Source organism: Rattus norvegicus, chromosome 15 (assembly GCF_036323735.1).
Source record: "Rattus norvegicus strain BN/NHsdMcwi chromosome 15, GRCr8, whole genome shotgun sequence".
Lineage (NCBI taxonomy): Eukaryota > Metazoa > Chordata > Mammalia > Rodentia > Muridae > Rattus > Rattus norvegicus.
In genome coordinates this window covers 15,004,905-15,018,162 of record NC_086033.1, presented here as the reverse complement: position 1 = coordinate 15,018,162, position 13,258 = coordinate 15,004,905, and the positions used below count along the sequence as shown (strand labels likewise).

Below are 13,258 nucleotides of genomic sequence, written 5' to 3'. Positions count from 1 at the left end.
CTCTTCGCTCCATAAGCCCAGGCGCGTCAACGCTTTGATTCAGAGCGAGGCGTCTTGTAAGGAATACAGTGGGTAGGGCAAGTTTCTTCCTCCGGTTCCATCGGCTAACCTTGTGCGGTTTTGGACTCTGGCCAGGGGGGACGAGCATGCAGGGAGGCAGCTTCTCTTGGACACCAAAACAATGACACGCACTGGGGTTGCAGGGATGGGTGGCTTAGTTAGGGGCTGAAGAGTTGACTCTGCTGGTAAGGTGCTTGCCGTGCAAGAGTGAGGCTCTCATTTCCAGCACCAGTGTAACGGCTGGACTTCTACCTGTCAGCCTAGTGCTGGAAGGGGTCAGAGTCTTTGGCACTTGGTGGTCATCACTCCAGCCTAGCCAATCACTGAGCTCCGGGTTCAACAAGGAGAGCAATCGAATAATCCTCATTCCAATCTGTGGTCTCCACATGCACAAATACGTACACTCATATGCACACGAGCACACACATATACACACACATGTCTACACACACACACACATATACACCATAGTCTCACACAAACGCATTCCCTCGTATGCAAGTACACATTCTTTCTCACGGATATTTTCAACACACACAGTAGAGTACATCATTGATGTGGTCCCAGGAACATAAATGCCAAAGCTTGTGTTTTCCTTTAGGCTTTCAACCAGAGACTCTGTAGAATAACAGGTTACTGCCTAGCACGGACCAGCTATCTTGCCAACATGTGCTTGTCTTTTGTTGGGGGTGGGGCATAGCCAAGGAAAGGGGTGGGTACCTGGCTGAGGGTCGGTGTAATCCACGGTGTAGCCATCCAGCTGTAGGAGTTCCTGAGGTTCTGCTTTCTTTTCTCGATAGCTGCACATGGCAAAAGTGTACTGGCTGACCTGCAGGACAGAAAAGCAGACTGTGAGACTGTCCCACCAAGGCTCAGCTCCCTTTAGGAACTTTCCACATTGAACTGAAGCCCCAGCGCTCCGTAGCTATAGTCTCATAGGAGAGAGCGTCTGGCAGTGGCCCATGAGGTTAGAGTGGCTTCATGTGCAGAATGGAAGTCTGTCCCTGGCACTTAGTAGGCACTTAGGAACAGTCAGCTGTTATCGTCACTGATGTTTGCCTTTTTTGGGGGGGGGGTCGGGTGTACGCATGTCCATGCATGTGGCAGAGGCTGGGTACATTTACATGGATGTCAACCTGTGTTTGAAGGCTAGAGGTTAGTTTCAGGTGACATTTATCTACCCTGGTGTTTGAGACACTGTTTCTCATCAGCCTGTAAGTCACAGAGTAGGCTGGGCTGACTGGCCAGCAAGCCTTTTTGAACGTGCTTTCTGGGCTGTCTCTCCGGCCTCCTATTTATTATTTTGAGACAGTTCTTATGTCTCAGGTTGGCCTTGAAATTCTGATTCTCCTCCCCCGTATTCTGGGTTATGGGGTTACGCAGTGCGCTACCTCATACCACATTGATGTTCTTACAGCGACTGGGCTAAACACACACGTCGCCACTCTTGTGATATGCGGCTGACTGAATAGCAACAGTTCTGTGCCTGTTACCCAATATAACCTTGGCTTGCCCGCTGGCTGGGGCTACCAGGAGTGCAGACAGAATGCGGCCTCTTTGGCCAGGAAAGAACGGAAATTCATCTCTTTGCGGTTGTCTGAAAGGTTCGGAAGATGGCTTGGTGGGTAAGGCACTTGTCCTGCGAGAATGAGGACCTGCTCTAAAGCCCCAGTGGGTAGTGAGAATCTGCAGTCGCAGTGCCTCTGTGAAGGGAAGAGAAGCAGAAATGGGAGATGCCCAGAAGCCCACAGGCTGGCCAAACTGCCATACACAGTGCAGAGCAACATGAGATCCAGCCTCCAAACACCGTGGAAGTCGAAGACTGACACCCAAGGTTGGGTTTTGATCTGTTCTGTGGCATTTATGTATTTGAACTCACACAAAGGTATTCTCTCTCTCTCTCTCTCTCTCTCTCTCTCTCTCTCTCTTTCTCTCTCTCTCCTCTCTCTCTCTCTCTCTGTCTCTCTCTGTCTCTCTGTCTCTGTGTCTCTCTCTCTCTGTCTCTCTGTCTCTCTCTCTCTCTCTCTCTCTCTCTCTCTCTCTCTCTCACACACACACACACACACACACACACACACACACACACACACCCCGCATTCATATATAGCAAGCACTGCTTTCGTGGGTGCTGAGTTTCTGGATTTGATTTTGGCTATCAAAGGGGCACTTTGCAGCGACTTGGTAAAGTCTCCCCTCTGTCTTAGACAAGTGCTGCAGTGACATGCTGTCACAAGCAATGAGCGCTCGACTGCTAGGTGCCAGTCACAGCCAGGCAGCCCCTAGCCCCGATGGCGTGGCCGTTGTCACTGGCGCCCTAAATGGCAGCCCTCGCTTTACTGATATTGGCATTCCAAGGCAGTGCAGGGTGGCGCTCCAAGCTGCAGGCCCGCCTTCAGGACCCTGTTGTCACTGTGTATCCAGAACTGGCGAGGATGCTTCCCTTTTCTACATCTGGCCTATTGGCAAGGGGCCTGTGGCAAAGCAGGCCTACCCCCAGCTTCCAGCCAAGCTCACGGGCACATTTACCTCATCCATGGATGTCAAATGCCTCAGTGAAGGACTGCCACATCCCTCACCCATTGCTTCCCTTTATTTAAAGAGACAGTTCTAAGACTTTGAACCCAGCTAGGGACAATTGTAGTTTCCTCCACAGTGAGACGGGTTTCTTTTTAAAGGCGATTAGGAAATGTGTGTGCTTTCTAGCTCCACAATAGGTTGCGCTGTCCCGAGTCCTGAAGATTCAGAGTAAGAGGAAAGAGAGCATTCCTGTGGCAGGTTTGTCTGCTGGTGCCCTCTGTCGGTTTCTCATGAGAATTTTACTGCCCAATTTGGGATTCTGAAGAATGAGTACACTGTCTCCTAGGCTAGACCAGAAGGAGAACATTCCTAAGCAAACATGAACTAATTTCTTATAGCAGGCAGAGCACCCCGATTCCTACAACAGATGCCTGAGTGCAAATGGGGTTGGCCATCGAAGCTGGGTTCCTATACAGACAGGTCCAGCAAACCATCATCTTTCAGCCTCAAAGTTCTTGTCTGTGTTGTGCTCCCTTCCTTCCCTTACTCCTCCCCTCCCCCTCATCCCTGTGTATCTTCTTGTTACTGGGTAGTTACTGATATTCCCACATCATGTGTAAACCCCATACAGTAATCACTCTATCAATGTGTAACTAAGTAGTCCCTGTCTATCTGGTCCCATCATGTGGCTCATGGGAGGACTTCCATTTTGGTGACCAGTCCTTTAAAGGAGCACTTTTGTTCTGTTTAGAGTCCTATAAGCAAATCCGGTCAAATAATAACGGACTAAAGGAGTCTGACACACAGGGGGACATAGGTTTAATCTATGACATCCTTCTCCACAATTTACAGTCTCTCCACGTACAGTACCAGCCCATTCCAACCTGTGGCTCGTCCTACCCACAACAAATTCTCCATGATGCCCTCACCATGAAACAATGACAGGAGACGCAGCTAGATCTCTCCTAGGGTGACTTAGATCAGTGCTTTCAGCTGGCAACAGGAGCCAGGGTAGAGTTTGTCAGTGAGGTCGGCCAGCAAGGCGCCAATATGCACTTGAGGTTCAGGTAAATACCACAGCAAAAGCGTGGGATTTCAAGATGCAGGTGTCTACTACTCCTGAACCCTTTACTTTTTTCTTTCCTGTTTTAGTGGCTCCCTCTCTCCAGTGCTGTCTGCTGCTGCCCTCTCCTGGACGTACTGGTGACATACCCTGCAGGCTGAGAGGCTGTGTGACTTGGTAAAAAAACCAAACCAAATCAAAATAAAACAACCACTACCCCCAAACAAAAAACCCCAAACCAAAGCAGCAGCAGCAGTAACAACAACAACAACGACACAAACCTGAGTTGGCTCACTGAGAGTGTTTTTCCTTTAAGATCTGACAATTTACTTTAGAATTCAAAAGAGGGGAGCATATCCTTTGGACTATTATCTGAAGTTTTAGATGCATCTCCGGTTTCTCAGAACGCTTGGAGGTCACCAAGGAGCTAACAAAGATTTGGGAACTTAAAATGTTTAAAGATGCCATGTTTTACTAAGAGAAAGCTATTCCCAGTGAAAGGCAGGTTTCTCCCTACACTGCAAATTGCATCCATTTTGAGAAATTCTGGGACTGGACTCAGGTTCTCACACATTCTAGGTGAGTGTTCTCCACTGGGCTACATGTGGCTTTGGATTTATTTGAATGGAAAGTTAAGGAGCCAGGGAATGTTGTTGTAATCATGATCCTGGCAGAACCAAGGAGGTGAGTTTTGAAGTCAGAGTCGAAGCAGCACAGAGTAGAGATTTAATGGTCCCGAGTGGCAGGTGTGGGACCTGCAGGGTCCCATCTTACGTCAAGGAGAACTTTAGCAATGGTGCCCCGGGTACGATTGAGAATGGGCTCCTGGGATTCCTGAGGCTCTGATCAAAGTTTTATTTTACAGGTGATCAGACTTTTGCCATTTGGCTCATTTTCTGCTGCTTTTAAAGTAGGAAGGGGCTTATAAGGGAGTGGGCAGCAGTTGCCAACATTAGCATCTGTGTGTGTACTGGGTCAGGGAAAAATACCAAATAGGTAACTTCTTTGAAATCAGGCGAGTGAATCCGAGTCTTAGTTGAGATGGCTAAAGTACGAGTGCTCAGTGGTAGAGTATGATAGTACAGGCTTAGATCCAGGACCTTCATCTGATCCCCATAACTGAAAACCAAAAGTATAAGACAAAAACAAAACAGATCAAGATGTTGGGTGTGGTGGTGCACAGCCTTAATCCCAGCACTCAAGGAGCAGAAGCAGGAAGACCACCTGAATCTATATTATATCTTTATCTATATCTATATATCTGTGTGTATGTATAATCAGTGAGAGCCTGTGTTTATACACACACACACACACATATATATATACATACATATATATATATATATATATATATATATATATATATATATAGAGAGAGAGAGAGAGAGAGAGAGAGTCTATGTAATAAAACCTAACCAACCAATCAAACAAAAGAAGCAGAAGAGAAGAAGGCAATCTCTAGAAAGCCAGTTTGGCTTGTTTCCTGTCATTTGCAACTGGAATGTAAGTCTGTGTACACTCTTCCAGAGAACTCTGTGGAAACACATTCATACAATTGTAAATCATTCAGTTTTGAAATAGTGAGTCTTGATGGGTTGCTAAAATACTGCTAGACAAGTTATTTTATATTATTCAATGCTGTTTATTTTATTCAGCTGTAGTATCTGAAAGCTGAAATAATTAGAGATTTTAATCATGGTGTCTGTAGGAAACCAGAAACAGAGAGTATGGGTTAAGTAGGCTCTAGGACCTTTTGGGTGCATAAATCTCTCTGGGCACCAGACCTGCCTAGGTGTACAGTTGGATGAGGCAGATGGCAGCCTGATGACCTGTGCTATGCTTCATAGCTAGCCGCTCATCAGTCACCATCTTCAATTTTTAAATTAATTTTATTTATGTATACGGATGCTTTATGTGCATGTACGTCTGTGAACCACATGGCTGTGGAGACCAGAGGAGATGGAGACCAGAGGAGAGTGTCGGATCCTTGGAGCTGGAGTTATAACTGGGTGTGAACCAGCAGGTGGGTGCTGGGAATTGAACCCGTGTCTTCTGAAGACCACTGCACAATCGCTCTTGCTCCGTCAGCCACCATCTTTGAACATGTCACGTAAGCACGTTGAGCCTCAGTTTCCCCTAGTGTTAAATTTGGAGAAAACTTATACTCACTGTAGCATAGATGTCTGCAAAGACTGGGTTTGCAAGCACTTTGTGAACTCTACAGGACCATAGAAATATGCTATTATTATCAATTTAGGGGAAATTAAAAATATAATTTGGCAGTACTGACATTGGGATGAAATACTTTGAAGAAGGGAGAAACCAAACACCTCCCCTTTTAAAACCAGAAATACTTTTCATATTGAAGAATAAGGAGACACTTTTTGAGACAGGATCTCAAGGTTCAAGGTCGGCCTTGAACTTGCTACTCAGCCAGGGATGACCTTTAACTCCTGATCCGTTGGCCTCCACCTCTCACGCACTCCTTACAGAAGCGTGTTGATGATGTGCTGGGGAGAGACTCCAAAGCTTCATGCATGTTAGAGCCCAACTGTACCAACTAAGCTATGTTCCCAGCTCCAAGAAAAACAACTAAACAACTTTAAGATATAAATGGAAAAGAGATAAGACTTTGTGATCTGGGATGGGCGCAAGTTTCCCTTTGACTCTGCACTTGTACACCCAGGTCAGGGATTTTGAATCCTGGGAGCTCTGTAGAAATGGAATCTTTCTGGTTACCAATGGCTTGTCCACAGTGTGGGCAGTGATAGCGATGAAGTCACACCTGGTCCTTACCACACTCCCACACACTGACAGTGAGTCCCAAGGAACTCCTTGAGTCAGGAAACCAAAGCCCCTTGTCATCTATGGATTACAGGCTGCATCTAAACTTATAGGGCATGCATGCATTTCAGGGACCATGACTGAGGCGGCCTTGGTGTATATTTGCATATAATTACCCAGTTAGTTTCTTTGATCCTTAGTTCCATGAATAGGAAGCTATGCATGTAGTCTGTAGTCAACGTCATGAGACCAAGACAGGACACTAGAGGCTTTGTGCAGGCTCCCCCATCACTCTGATAAAGGAGCTGACACGCTACCTCCAGAGGCTGTTTAGACTGGTAAGGGATGAAAGGTCTGATATTGCTGAGGCAGAGACTTGATTAGTGAGTGGGAGTGCTACCGTAAAAGGCAGAGAGCACCCCATCCTCATGAGAAGCCTCTTGGCATCCCAAAATGCATCTCTCCTGCTCTCCAGGAATGCCATAGAGCCTCAGACAGCCTGTGACCTTTTATGTTTCTCCAAAGTCAGCACACAACTTTTTTTTTTAAAGCCATGGTGTGATTCTTATCTCCTCTTAAAGGAAGTCTGTGTGTGAAGCCCCTAAACACCCGTGTTCCAACTGCACAGCACAGAACAGCTATTCTCTCCTTTTAGGTTCAGTACACAGCGGGCAGACACAGCTTCTCTGACATTTTCTGAAAATCTCCGCCCACCCTGCCTGCCCAGTCTCTTTCCCTAATGCTTCTTTTTCTAAAGAGAGAGGTCAGCTACTTGTATGAGTGTGCGTGCACACACGTGTGTACAGATGTGCATTACATTCACACAGGCATACTCTCCATTCTGGTTTTGGAGTCAAGGTCCCTTATTGAAACGGAAGAGGGCCAGTTCATTCAAAGTGGCTGTCCAGTGAGCCCCAGAGAACTTCCCATCTCTGCTTCTTTGTCACTGGGATTTACAGCAGTGTAAACTATATTTTTTATATGAGTTTTAAGAATCCAATGTTTGTATGGCAAATACTTTCCTGATTTGAGTCTTCTCCTTAGCCTGAGATCAGCTGCTTTTAAACACCCTTTCATTTTCAACGACTCTCAGAAAAAAGTCACATGTTGAGTGAAGCACTCCTACGTACTCAGAATGCAGAGAGACTCCATGTCCTGGCGAGAGAATACTTGCTTACTTTCTAGGAAGACGTCATCAGCTACTTCCTAGACCACAGGATCTGACTTCCTCAGAACCAGCTGGCATTGCCCAGAACGGCTCCTCTCTCCCTTTATCTTCCTTCCAGCAAACAGTTGCTAACGGCTTCTGTGGACACTGGGGACGTGTGAGTGTGGCATGGGTAACACAGGAGTACAATGGATGGATTGGAACGCAGCTAGCCCCGAAGCAGCACAAAGGCTTCAAGGGCATACTTGAGTCCTGACAATATAGTGTTGCCAGAAACTTCTACGGTCACTTATAACTGAGAGGGAGCTGCCTAACAGTGAGGGTCAATGCAGGCATGGCTCCAAACAGAAGTCAAATAACTCAGGAAGCACAATTACAAGGTGCCTTACTTTGAGAACACTGCGATTCACATTTTGAAGATTGAGTCATGGCTTCCGTGCCCTAGTGGTTAGAGTTAAGGACAAATTTATTGGCAAACTGAAAAAAGTTTGAAGCAAAAACCAAAAAAAAAAAAAAAAAAAAAAAAAAACCTAAAAGCAAAAGGGGTCAGGGAAGGTTTGTAAAGATGTTTACTACAAGGCTGTGGGGAGGATTTTAGATTCATCTGGGAGAGCGAAGATATTATTTTAGACATTAGCAGCACATTATTGGTCTCTCTGTGTGTGTCTGCTTCTGTGTATAGGTCTGCATATCTTACAGGTGTTCTTTGTGGTACTAGCAGCAATAGTCAAACTGCCAAAATCCAGAAGTCCATTAAAGAGGGACGTTTTTACAGGTATGGGGGGAGGAACCCTCTGGGTGGTTCCATGGGTTTACAATCTGGAAAACCTCATGGAGCTCAGTGCTCGGGCTTTGTGGTCTCCATGTGTCATAACTCAGGTCAAAAGTCTGCATGTAGATCGCTCCTGAGAGACACACCCAGAATACAGCAAATACAGAGGCGAATGCTAGCAGCAATCCACTGAACTGAGAACGGGGACCCCCGTTGAAGGAATCAGAGAAAGAACTGGAAGAGCTTGAAGGGGCTCGAGACCCCATATGTACAACAATGTCAAGCAACCAGAGCTTCCAGGGACTAAGCCACTACCCAAAGACTATACATGGACTGACCCTGGACTCTGACCTCATAGGTAGCAATGAATATCCTAGTAAGATCACCAGTGGAAGGGGAAGCCCTTAGTCCTGCCAAGACTGAAACCCCAGTGAGCGTGATTGTTGGGGGGAGGCCGGTAATGGGGGGAGGATGGGGAGGAGAAGCCCATATAGAAGGGAAGGGGAAGGGGTTAGGGAGATGTTGGTCCGGAAACCAGGAAGGGGAATAATAATCGAAATATAAATAAGAAATACTCAAGTTAATAAAGATTAAAAAAAAGTCTGCATTCACCCTGTTGCATCTGTAATACACACAGCTCTTGAGACGGATGACAGAGTTGAAACGTTACCTGCACCAACACAAAGAACCTTTTCTTCCACCTCTTCCACACATTCTTACCAATGGTCCATAAGTACCTGTAAGGAGAAGGAAAACCAGAGCTGTATCAGTGCCCGAGTAATGGTTCTGTTTACCACACTCACCAGGAAACCTATCCCTCATCCACCAAGAGGCTCCAACACACCCAAACAGTGTGAGAGGACGTCCCGGGCCTAGCCTCTCTCCTCTCAAAGTTCATGGTGCATTCCACATCGATACTTGACTTTATGATTCACTTGATGTTTTCTTTTAATTGTCTGTGGCATCATGAATGAAGTCGTGAGTTTGATATACTCATTATACAGAACGCACTAGAATACATACTAATCCATGCTTATGTGAAACACTGAAATGATCCTACATATTACCCATTTTATGAATACACTTGGGGCAGGCTTAGTCCATCAGGCAAAGACTAACATTTTGGTCCATGATGGAGCTTCTATCTGCTCTCCCTACTCTTGACCTCTGCTTCAGACATTACACAGAAGCCATGGGGTTTTCTAAAATGGTAAATCAGCCTACGAGCTTCTCCTTCTACATAAGGGCTGGGAGTCCTTAGGCAGGGTGCTTAGGCAAAGGTCCTATCTAAGACGTGCACACAAGTTGCTGGTGGAGAAGGTGTGCACATAGAGAGGGAGCAAGCCAGTGTGCGAGGAAGAGACGGTCGCTGGAGCACAGCTTAGGTGGCCAGGGCGCTGGAAGCTTGGTGGGCCCACGTTATAGCTGATGTCACCTCTGTCAGTAGTGTGGTGTAGATCACTCGGCTGATCCTGTCAGCACTCTCACTACGTGACGAAATCATGTATCAATATATTCATGGAATTTATGGACATAAGAGAGAGGCTCAGTCAGGGCTTGGGAGAAGTGACATTTAGTCTTCTGGTTCTTGTTCTGTCAATCACCTAGACAGGCAGGGCAACTGGCTTCAATTTTGATGTTTTGCTGCTGGAAGGATTCTGTTAGACAAGGCTGCTGAAGTCTAAAAAATGCGTCTTGACACTGACTGGGGATGGAGCTCAGTTTGTGGAGGAGCTCAGTTGTGCATATGCAAAGTCCAGGATGTCAGCTCCAGTACCACAAGAAACAAACAAGTAAACAAACAACAAACGCATGTAGAAGTAAGTAAGCACACAGACAAACAAATGTGACTTGGATGTGAAATGTTCCCCACACAGCTCATATGTTTCAACGCTAGGTTCCCGGTTGGAGATTTGGCAAGGCTGTGGGATGTTCAGGAGGGGAGTCTCACTGGAGGAATGGATCATGGGGTGTAGGCCTTGATGCCTGACCCAATTTCTTGTTCACTCTCTGCTTTCTAAGTTTAGATGCAATGTGAGCAGCAAGCCTCCCCTCCTGCTGTTATTCATCCCCTCATGAGAACCTGAATCCCTTTGGAACTGTAAGCCGGCAATACCCTGTCTCTCCTAAGTTGCTCTGGTCAGGGTACTTCATCAAAGCTTTAAGAAAGAAACTAGGACAACAAATAAATAAACAATAGGTGCCCACCAAGTGTGATCCTTCTCACAGAGCATCACTGTGTCCAAAGAATGATTCCTCAGAAATTAGGACCATCATTGGACTGATGTATACAAGACACACAATAGTTCGAGATAGAGGCTAAGGTTGTAACTCTCCTCTTTTCTGAAATTGTGTGTGGCAGGTTCAAACCCCTGTCACCTTGTTCTGACCATGCCTACAAGCCTATCTAGCAAGGCACCCAGCTACTGTATGTAGCAAGAAAGTTATACTTTTTTGTAGAGAACTTAAGTAGAAGAAGTTGACCAGAATTCACAACAGGATTGGCTTTGAATGGTTAACCCTGCCTTCCTCTAGGCACTTGGCATGGATTTATTATAACCCCGGAGAGGAATTGAGACCTTGAATAAGGAACTATACTGCATGGAGGGAGAATAGAACCATTCTGCATGGAGTTTGCACCACCACTGAGTGGCATGAGCTAGATTTCAACTAGAGTCACTTCACTGTAGAACATCTTTCCCCTGTACCCCTCTAGGGTGTGCCTCCCCATCTAGGGTCAATAAAGATTTAGAATATAGCAGGGCTGGGGAGATGTAGTGAGGAACTCCAGAGGGGAGGGATGAGAGGTACTGATAGGCACAGCATGGTAATAACACAGGAAGCCATCATTGTGTACCATGCACTCCAAACAGTGAGAGCAAACACATGTAAATGTTTTTACCATGGGAAAACGATCCATGCTGCAGGTACTGGGTATTTTATCCTGATGTCACTTACACAGTGTGGGCCTGAGGGATGGTAAGGCGCCTGCCAGACAAGCATGAGGACCTGGGTTTGCTTCCCCTGGAACTACACACAAAAGCAGGTTTGGTGGCCTGTGAGTGTAACCCCAGCATTGGGGAGACAGAGATAGATACACAGGAGCTTGGGGCTTGCCAACATAATGGTAAGCTCTAGAATAATCAATGACAGATCCTGTATTAAAATTAAAGCGAGGTAGACAGCTCTAGAGGAATGACACCTGAGGCTAACCTCTGACCTCTGCACACATATACACCAACATCCCCCTTCTCTCTCTCTCTCTCTCTCTCTCTCTCTCTCTCTCTCTCTCCCTCTCCCTCTCTCTCTCTCTCTCTCTCTCTCTCTCTCTCTCTCTCTCTCTCACGCACACATGCACACGCGTGCGTGTACTACACAGTATTTACATGTACTGGAAAGTAACTTGTTATCCCATAACTGTGCATGCATTTTTGATTTTATATATCGGTTAAATACATTTATTTACATTTAAAAGGCGAGGAAACAATCCCCCATGAGTTGCTTTTCTAACCAGAGAGGGGGTTTCTGTTAGAAGGCATCTGAGAGTGAAAAGCTGGTGGGATCAGAGGAAATTCACAATTCTCCTTTGGAAAGTATCAGTTGGTTTGTGTAAGGGTGGGGCTCTCCCTCCGAGGCTTTCCTCAGAATGGATTGCTAATGTAGCACATGCCAGAAGGTGTCAAAACTGAGAGGCTCTGAGGGCTGCGAGGCACCGTGTCTGTCTGGTGAGCCCCGCATCGCTTCCTCCCGGAACAGAATGCACAGTACCTGGAGCAGATGGACGCCATGAGACTACAGACACACAGGTGGCTTCCCACTTCGAGCCCCACTCCCAGCACACTGCTCAATGTGGCGGCATTAGTGTTCCAGGGCTCTCTTCTGGCTGTCTGGAAGCCTGGGCTGACCATCAGAGAAGTTAGCTGTCCAAGGTGCACTGGACGGAAGCACAGTCCAGTGCTTATGTCTGGGGTGGAAGGTGATACCTAAGAGGGGATTCTGGTGTAGTCACCAACTATTCTTAAGTTAGTCTACTGCATTGCAGCATGGGGATAACCTCCTGGGACTGCAGAGACACACCCCCAGTGCATAGCATGGCAGGGGTAGGTAGTGTCTGGCAAACGTGAGGTGGTATTGTTCTTATGCCCCTCACCATGACTATCAACGGCAAGCTCAGGGGTGAACAGGCCTGATTTAAATTTACAGTTAGTTTTTGGGTACCTATCTGCTCAGGAAGAAATAGTGAGGTGACCCATCTGGTGTTGGAACTCTGGCTATGTTTTCAACCATGACCTGCTTGTCACATTTTATGAAACCTTCTGAGTGGGATATTGATATTCCTGTCGAGGGTGTCTATGTTACAGGGAAGGCCAGAACTAGGACTAGCAAACCCCAAACAGAAGCAGGTGGTGTATTTGGTCTGCACAGCATTTCCAGAATCCCTCAAACTAGACGTGTCATGGATGATCCCCTGGCCTCAGTGACCCTCTGTCCTAGGACTCTGTGGGAGGGAGGCAGGGTGGCAATGCCTGCAACTGGTGAATGTGTGTGTGTGTGTGTGTGTGTGTGTGTGTGTGTGTGTGTGTGTGTTTGCCTGTGTGTGTCTGTTTCTGTGAGTCTCTGTGTCTGTCTGTCTGTCTGTCTGTCTGTCTGTCTGTGTCTGTGCGTCTCTGTGTGTATGTGTTTGTCCATGTGTCTTTTGGTGTGTGTATGTGTATGTGTGTGGACAGCCTTTGCTCTCTCAGCACTGTGATTTTAGTATGTGCTAGGAACTAGCTCTGTTCACTAAAGAGCATTTATTACCAAACTCGCACGTGGCAGGGGTTCACAGTGTTTAAGAGTGTAAATGGTTTATTGTGTATTTTCTTCCAAGTCATCTAGTCATGGGCACCAAGTG

The 13,258-nt window shown here is 46.6% G+C and overlaps 1 protein-coding gene across 15 annotated transcripts in view; it reads right to left on the bottom strand.

The window, feature by feature from the left end:
* Positions 1-13,258, bottom strand: part of Cadps (calcium dependent secretion activator) — a 454,141-nt gene that overhangs the window by 155,056 nt on the left and 285,827 nt on the right. For all 15 annotated transcript variants that reach the window (XM_039093071.2, XM_063274046.1, XM_039093064.2 and 12 more), the window contains exons 9-10: positions 9,035-9,101; positions 781-889 (exon numbers count right to left, since the gene is read on the bottom strand). In XM_039093071.2, the coding sequence (XP_038948999.1) occupies positions 781-889; positions 9,035-9,101 (176 nt within the window). The remainder of the gene's footprint in view (positions 1-780; positions 890-9,034; positions 9,102-13,258) is intronic.